General features: G+C 43.7%; 1 protein-coding gene across 1 annotated transcript; it reads left to right on the plus strand.

Moving 5' to 3' along the window:
* Positions 1–4351: 4351 nt before the first annotated feature.
* On the plus strand, positions 4352–6493 carry LOC120104448 (benzyl alcohol O-benzoyltransferase-like). The gene is made up of 2 exons (XM_039115644.3): positions 4352–5047; positions 5271–6493. Exons 1-2 carry the CDS (start codon positions 4610–4612, stop codon positions 6213–6215), a joined length of 1383 nt encoding a protein of 460 aa, XP_038971572.1. The 5' UTR covers positions 4352–4609; the 3' UTR covers positions 6216–6493.
* Positions 6494–8041: the final 1548 nt, after the last annotated feature.

Consider the following 8041-nt stretch of genomic DNA (forward strand, 5'->3'; position numbering starts at 1 on the left):
GCACTTCTAAGGGTTAGGTTTAACATGATGTTATTAAGTAAGGTAGCAACTTTGAGTCCTGATGAATCATACCTATCTAATTCACTATTAAAAAAAAAAAGAAGTGAATTTAGTCAGGTACATCGAAAAGGGCTACCTATTGTCAAAGGTCAGCGGGCTTGCAATGATGAATCCGAGCATAGGTCCGTAGAGGAGTCTTAATGCCTAACACCTTATGCCATCTGGTGTGGGAGTGTTGACTGAATGCTCGTTACATGGAGGAATCATTATAAGAGTAAAAGTGCGTAATAAATATAAAATAAAAAAAATAATAAAAAAATAAAAAATAAAAAAAAAATAAAAAAAGAGAAAATAATATTGACCTTGAAAAAGACGATAGTGTGAAAACCGTCGTTGTAAAAATTCGAGTAAACTGGAATATTACAGATAAAGCCCATGAGGTATTAAAGTAAACATCCACAACTCTCGAAATCCTGCAAAGTAGGATGATTTTGAATCAGTGATTAGGTCTTATCTGACCAATTCTTAGAAACTACTAGTTTTAGCAGTATTTTGGAGAATCTAAAGCCTTAGCTTGTGTATGGTCCAGACATCACCGAGCACCCAAGTATAAATTAGCCTTACAACTCTCTAACAGAAACTTAATGACTTCAACTTAAATTGCATACTGATTTAGGATTTGGGCTGACTTAGTAATTAAAACTTTGTGTGTTTTTAAAATTCTTGGCACTTATGCATTTAAAATTAGATTTTATAAAGCAATAAAACAAATTCATTAGGTAGAGACAACAGTTTGTGGGTATCTGAGCCGGAAACCCTCACGAGACAAAACTCGTCCACTAGGGCCACCTAGAGGTTTAAAACCTTATTGCATACGGTAAATGCAATCGCGATTCCTGCGAAAGTGAGTTAGTTTTTTTAATTTTATTTTGCTCGAGGACTAGCAAAATATAGGTTGGGGGGTGTGATAAGTACTAAATAATGTATATATTTAACTATTTTACACATCACTTATCATTATTTTCTTTGCACATATTTTAAATTTAACATAAGAAAATGTATTCCCCTTCATCATTGAATTATTAAAAATAATTCGATTTTGCTTGATTTTATTGGGCCATCTAATGTATGCAGGTCGAATCAAATTCATCTGGGATAACCCCTGAATCCAAATCGCATGCACCAAATGAATTGGATCTTTCCAACCAATTAGAGTCGACCCCAATTTTCTTTTCCAACATTGAGCTCATCCCGAACAAATTTCTTTCACGAATCTCCGTGCATCCCGTTCATGAGCCATATCCTCCCGAATCATCTGCGATCAAGCTTCTTCTTCCCAGCTCATATCCCCTTCATTACCGTTCAGTATTTATCAACAAATCCCACGCTTATCCCATGAACAAAGCCAACCGTGACCAAACTCCAAGGGACAAATCTAATCCCGTTTGCAACCAGCCATCTCAAGATCTCATCCGCATCCTTCCCAATATCCCACGAACGGAATCCCAGCACCTCATGCGTCCTCTCTCCGAATCCCCTGTTTCATCTAAACTGCCAGCCGAATCCCATGATTTTTTCCCACGCGTCTGGTTCACTTCCCCTGTTCCCAGCATTCCTTCCCCGAGCATCACGGAAGAGCTCTCTCTCCCCTGCATCGTGGATCTTATCTTCATCTTCCGAACGCAGCTTCATCTCTTCCGAATCCCTCGCGCCTGCGCCCATCTTCTTCGCCCATTTCCTCTGCTTCTGAACCAACCCATCATCTACTTCGAGATCTTCCCAACGTCTAATAGATTGAGCTTAATCCAAACTCCCAGATTAATCCCACAGACTTCCCAGCCCCAGCCGAGATCCCAACTTATCTCCCCTGTTTTACGTTCAATCCGTTCGTAAGATCCAGCTCCTCCCAACGTCTCTCCCATGATATTCTCCTCCATGAGCATCCCAACTTAGTCCACGGTTTCCTCCCAACCATCAGCCGAATCATCTACGGATTCATCCCATCATCCAATCCAACCGAATTCCCAGCTTCTTCCCTTCCGGAATACTCCCAGATTTTCTCCCGTTCGGATTACATATCTTCCCCTGTTTCTTCCGCACTCCACGTCCAAGCTTCATCCTTATCCCATAGTCAGGCGGGATGAGCTTTCCGAACGTTCCGAATTTTCCCAGCATCCTCTGCTCCCCAACTTCCCAGCATTTGGATTAACAAATCATCCTTGTCGTCCGTGATCCACCTTCATCCCAATCTGGATTCCTTCTCAGCCACATCAAGTTAACAACCGCATCCTTATCCCACCACGTCTTCATCCTTATCTGCACTCGAAACAGGGGAGGAAAGAGGGAGTTTGCAGCCTATAAAAAGCCCAGACGTGAACAGAGGGGGTATTCTCTTTTGGAACCATTCAAAGGGATCCGGTGGATCCCATTCATCCTTCGGAGGAGTTCTCACGGGAGACAGAGAAGGGAGGAGAGAGCCGACGGGAGGAAGGAGCCAATCATTATGAAGTCCCCCTGCAGTGCAGCTGTTCAATTTTCCATGGAAGGCTGATCTTCTCACTAGGGCTGGATGCAGCCCTAACAAAAGGGATACGGGTTTTATATTTTTTATTTTATATTCTTGGGGTTGTATGAACTTATTGTTTCTAATGGATATCTTCTTTTGAATCATATTTAATTTCTGTGATTTTAAATATGATGTTCGTACAACTGTTCTTCATGATCACTAGGTAAATATAAGATAGTCCATGCTTAAGGAAGATGCAGTGTGCTACCACCTTAGATTAGGGTAGACATTTCATGCCAACTGAAGATGGATTATGCCTAAATTACTTCTGTGAATTTCTATTCGAATGCTTATTAGGCTTGTAGCCAATTTGCATGTTAATCCAAGAATAAGATAAATTATAAATAACCCTTGTTCCGATGTTAATGGTGAATTTCTTGCCCTAGGTTTCTCCCAAACTGATATCATTTTAATTGCATTTTCTTTTATTAAATTGCTTAGTTTAATAGTCTTCACAAATTCAGCCTTTTAAAAATTTTTATTTTTAAGAAAACAACTATACCCCAATCCCTGTAGATCGATACCCGTAATCACTATCCTACTAGATACGTGCTATTGCGTGGTCTTTAAAGTTGACTATCAAACTACTCCTTCATTCTCACAGATTCTATGGTCCAAAAGTGTTCTAATATTTGGTCTTGTTTAGTATTTGTTATCTTACAAATACCCACATATTTACTAAGAATCTCTATTCTGATGATTGAAACACATCATCCTATCACATATAGTAGTATAACATGTGACAACCATAATATAAATATATATGCCCAATATATATTTATTTAGGTTGTGAACTATTTTAGATTACAAGAAAAGTGGAATATCATATCTCTCTGTATTAATCTCTATTATTACATGATCTCCATACAATGTAATCATGGACAAATTTTACCATCATATAATAAAATTTATTTACCTACAATATGCATGTAACATAACTTTATTAATATAATATTGGCTTTGCTGGGTACATTAACTCTTTTGCTTTTAACCTATTTGAATGTCTTGTTGGCCACCTCCGAATTCTAACTGTTCCCTCGGAATTCTCTCCCACCGTCCTCAGCATTCATGGACATTTTGATCAAAAGGGAGTGATGTGAAACATTGAGATGATCATTTTATAGAAATTTGTTGTGTGATGGATTTAATAGGTGTAAACTATATATATATATATATATATATATATATATATATATATATAAAGATAGATAGGTAGACAGATTTCAGTGTCATTACAATAGTTTCTTAAAATTTCCTAATAATTATTGTCCAAAACCCTACTGAAAATTCTTCTCAAAATTTTTGCGTCTTTTATGTGTTAGAAATGAATTCACAGCACCTTGGATTGATAGAGGAAGAGAAGAAACAGAGTAAGAGAAGAGAGACGAATGATGGCAATACTTTTCTCCCGAAGGTACTCAGCCAAATAAGAGTGCAGTCACCTCCTCTATTTATATTGAAAAAACTGGTCTACAAGGCTTTTAAAAAAAAACTAAAAGGATGAAATCTCGGCAGAAGTTTCTGCCAAAGATTGTAACTACGCAACTATCTACCCGTTCAAGCAAAAGATCCGGTAACGGCTTGGATTTGAAATTTAAATTACACCCTACGCTTTATCATTATGTCCTCAAAACGGTGGGCATGTTTCACGTAACGAGACCAATACTACCAACCGTTATGACCGGGCTAAGCCGAAAGGTCGGGCACGCGGGTGGACCATCTTTTTCCCATCCAGTCGGGTCAGAAAAGCAAGTCCGGCATCCCGACCGCGTCGGACGTCGATAATTTGCTAGAATAAAGCAATCAGAACACATTGACGTGGTGCTCTTAGCGCGTATCTTCCATGCAGACGCCCAAGCCATGGTGTCAAAATTACAGTCGAAATAGCCATGGCTCTACCTACCCGACCACGCCAATTCCTCTCCATAAATACAAGCAGTTAGTAGATTCGGAGCACGCATCACCTCCCACCTCCAGGCAATCAAACTTCTCAGCGTCAGCAGTTAAGCCCAAACCCCTCCTAATTAAGGTAGCAACCCCGTTATGGCATCCTCTCTGAGCTTCACGGTGTGCCGGAGGGAGCCCGTGCTCGTTGCACCGGCGAAGTCCACACCGCACGAGTTCAAACCCCTCTCGGACATCGATGACCAGGAAGGCCTGAGGTTCTACAGCTCTGGCATCCATTTCTACCGCAACGATCCCTCCAAGGAGGGCCGGGACCCGGCAACGGTCATAAAGGAGGCCCTTGGGGAGGTCCTCGTGCACTACTATCCCATCGCTGGCCGGCTCCGGGAATGGCCCGGGAGGAAGCTCGTGGTGGAGTGCACCGGGGAAGGGGTGGTGTTCGTGGAGGCCGACGCCGACGTCCGGCTCGAGGACTTCGGCCATGCACCCAGTCCACCCTTTCCTTGCGTAGAGGAGCTGCTCTACGATACGGAGAGCTTCGGAAGCATCCTCGACCGCCCCTTGCTCTTTATTCAGGTACATGATTAAATCTTCGAAGCTCATGCCGAGGTTGATATAAAAAGATTGAACGCACTGGAAGCTCATGCAAGAAGTAATATAAGTATGTACATTAGTGTTAAGTGTGCAGATGACTACAAATTAAATGATAATGATAGGGTGTTGAGTTCCTCCATGAAACCAATGAGCGAGCTCTAAATAGTCCCTGCTACTCTTCCTGAAATTAATTATGCGTGATCAGGTGACGCGACTCAAATGCGGAGGCTTCATCTTCGGTCTGCGGATCAACCACACGTTCGTGGACGCGCCGGGGGTGGTGCAGTTCCTCACAGGCCTGGGGGAGATGGCACGCGGTGCAGCTGCCCCTACCTTGACGCCGGTGTGGGAGAGAGAGCTGCTCAACGCCCGCAGCCCCCCTCGGATCACCCACGCCCACCCGGAGTACGAGTGCTTGGCCGGCACGGACGTGCTGACGACCTCCCCCCCGGCCGACATGGTGAACCGCTCCTTCTTCTTCGGCCCCAAGGAGATCTCCGCGATGAGGAAGCACGCGCCGCCGCACCTGCGCTCCACCAGCTCCAGGTTCGATCTGATCACCGCGTCCGTCTGGCGGAGCCGCACCGCCGCCCTCGGTTACGACCCCGACGACGAGGTCCGCGTCCTCTTCGTCGTGAACGCCCGCGGGCGGCGCAACCCGCCCCTGCCGTCCGGGTACTACGGGAACGCGCTCGCATTCCCGGTGGCCTCTTCGGCGGCGGGCAGGCTGAGCCGCAGCCCGCTGGGGTACGCACTGGAGCTGGTGAGGAAGGCCAAGGCCAGCGTCACGGACGAGTACATGCAGTCGGTGGCGGACCTGATGGTGCTCCGCGGGAGGCCGCACTTCGCCATGGCTCGGACCTACCTCGTGTCGGACGTGACCCGGGCCGGCTTCGAGGCGGTGGATTTCGGCTGGGGGGAGGGGGTCTACGGCGGCCCCGCCAGTGCTGGGGTCGGGGCCGTCCCCGGTGTGGCCAGCTTCTACACCTGGCACAGGAACAAGGGGGAGGAAGGCATCCTGGTGCCCATGTGTCTGCCGGGACCCGCCATGGAGAGGTTCCAGATGGAGATGGAGAGCTTGACGGAGGAGCCTGCCTTCGATCCTTACCACAACAATACTAATATTAATAATATATTCATCCATTATTAGCCATCCCATGTAACGACGAGTCCTTCGCGCAAAGGTCTCTCGAATCGGTGTGAGGTTTGTTTGTTCGTTGAGCCACGTATCGGTAGGGTTTAATCTGCAAGTTGGATATCTGCAGAATTAGATTTGTTCGACCGTTCCCACCATTTCTAGTGAAAACACAAAACCATTTGTTCTTGGTGTTGTAATATTCTAATGGAGGTTCCCTCTGTAAACTTTAGTGATTATTTGACAATGTAATAATTAGCAAAAGAGTTGTTCTACACCATATGTACGTGCTTGCATATTTAAGACTGGGCTGCAACTCGAAATCAGAAAACCTTTAATTTTTTGGGCATGCTAGCATCACAGTAAAAATAAATAAATAATAAATAATATGAAATAAAAATAAAATATAAAATAAAACTTAAAATGGGAGATAAATTAAGATTGGAGAGGATGAAGTTGTTAGAAAGGAAAGAAGTAGAGGAGAAATAAGTTTGTCAAAGAGAAATTATACATCTGGGGCATTAATTAGAGAGATCTCATCGGATGTGGAAAGATGCATAACAGAAGATTTAGATTAATTATGTGTATTTTTGTTTCCAAAAGCACCTATATCATTATCATGATATAACTTAGTTTTGTTTATGAATTGGAGACAAATTTGATGAACCCAGAGGACCATAAAGCTCTCTTTTTGATACATTGTAGATCATCTTTTAGGCATGACGGTTGGATCAGCTTGAGATTATAATTTTACAATATTTTAATGGATGAAGACAAGTCCCCGTCATGTGTGAACTATCCGGAGGTGGTGGAGACTGTCGGTCATGCTCTGTTAGAGTGCCCACGAGCTGCACAGATCTAGAAGCGGGCATCATTTCCCCTGCCAAGGTTCATTGAGTCTGCAGAGAATTTACTTCGGCATATGAGGTCTGTCATACGGTCACTGAGTGCTGCTAGCCTATCTGGCTTATCATATCTGATTGGACATAAACGACAAGGTCTTCGAGGATAGAAGGGCTCCCCTTAGATCAGTGGTGGATAGAGGTATCCGTTAGACCGCTGAAATCACTGAGGCTACTATGGCTGTTTTATCTGGGATGGCTAAGGATATTTTGGTCTCCCTCTCTGCTGCTACAACGCCCATGTATGTCCTTGCTGTTTGGGAGTCCCCACTTTCTGGCCATTTAAAGGTGAACTTTGATAGTAGTCTGCTCGATGGCGTAGGTTGCACTGGAGTTGCATTTGCGATCAAGGATCACGATTCCAGGTTGATTGCAGCGGGGGCCGGCGTACCTTTGAGATATCAGTTCCTAGGGCGAAACTCGGGGTCGCGTGGGAGAAAATCTCTTATGCAAGGGGTGTGTTAGAGGCTGGGAGGATCATCCTTGAGGGAGACTCAACGGAGGTGATTGAGCGAATTCTACAGGAGGGGCTGAGGGAGACAAATCATCTACTTCTAGACAATATCCAGAGGCTACTGAGGGAGTGTAGTGTTTTTCAGGTTGTACTGTCATGCGATCGTTGAATTATGCTAAAACTTGCTGCAAATAGATAGAAAATAGAAAATTTTTATTCTAGATGTAATTTTGGATAATAAGAAGTACCAATGAGCATAATATGATCATCAAAAATGTAAACATCAAAATTGGTAAATTGTCAAAGTAGGGTAGAAGATCTAGATGTAGCTAGAAATATGAATATAATATCGAAATTAAGTTTGAGCCGTTTGTAACAAGCCAATATCTCACCAAAAAGATTAGTCAAGAAAATATTATTTAAAAAAATATTTACTCTCTGATTGGCCGCGGGGCTGTTGGCCGACGACTTATCTTTGCCAACCA

The sequence above is a fragment of the Phoenix dactylifera genome, chromosome 10 (genome assembly GCF_051530095.1).
Source record: "Phoenix dactylifera cultivar Ajwa chromosome 10, Ajwa_hap1_PhDact_Kaust_v1.1, whole genome shotgun sequence".
NCBI classification, from domain to species: Eukaryota; Viridiplantae; Streptophyta; class Magnoliopsida; order Arecales; family Arecaceae; genus Phoenix; species Phoenix dactylifera.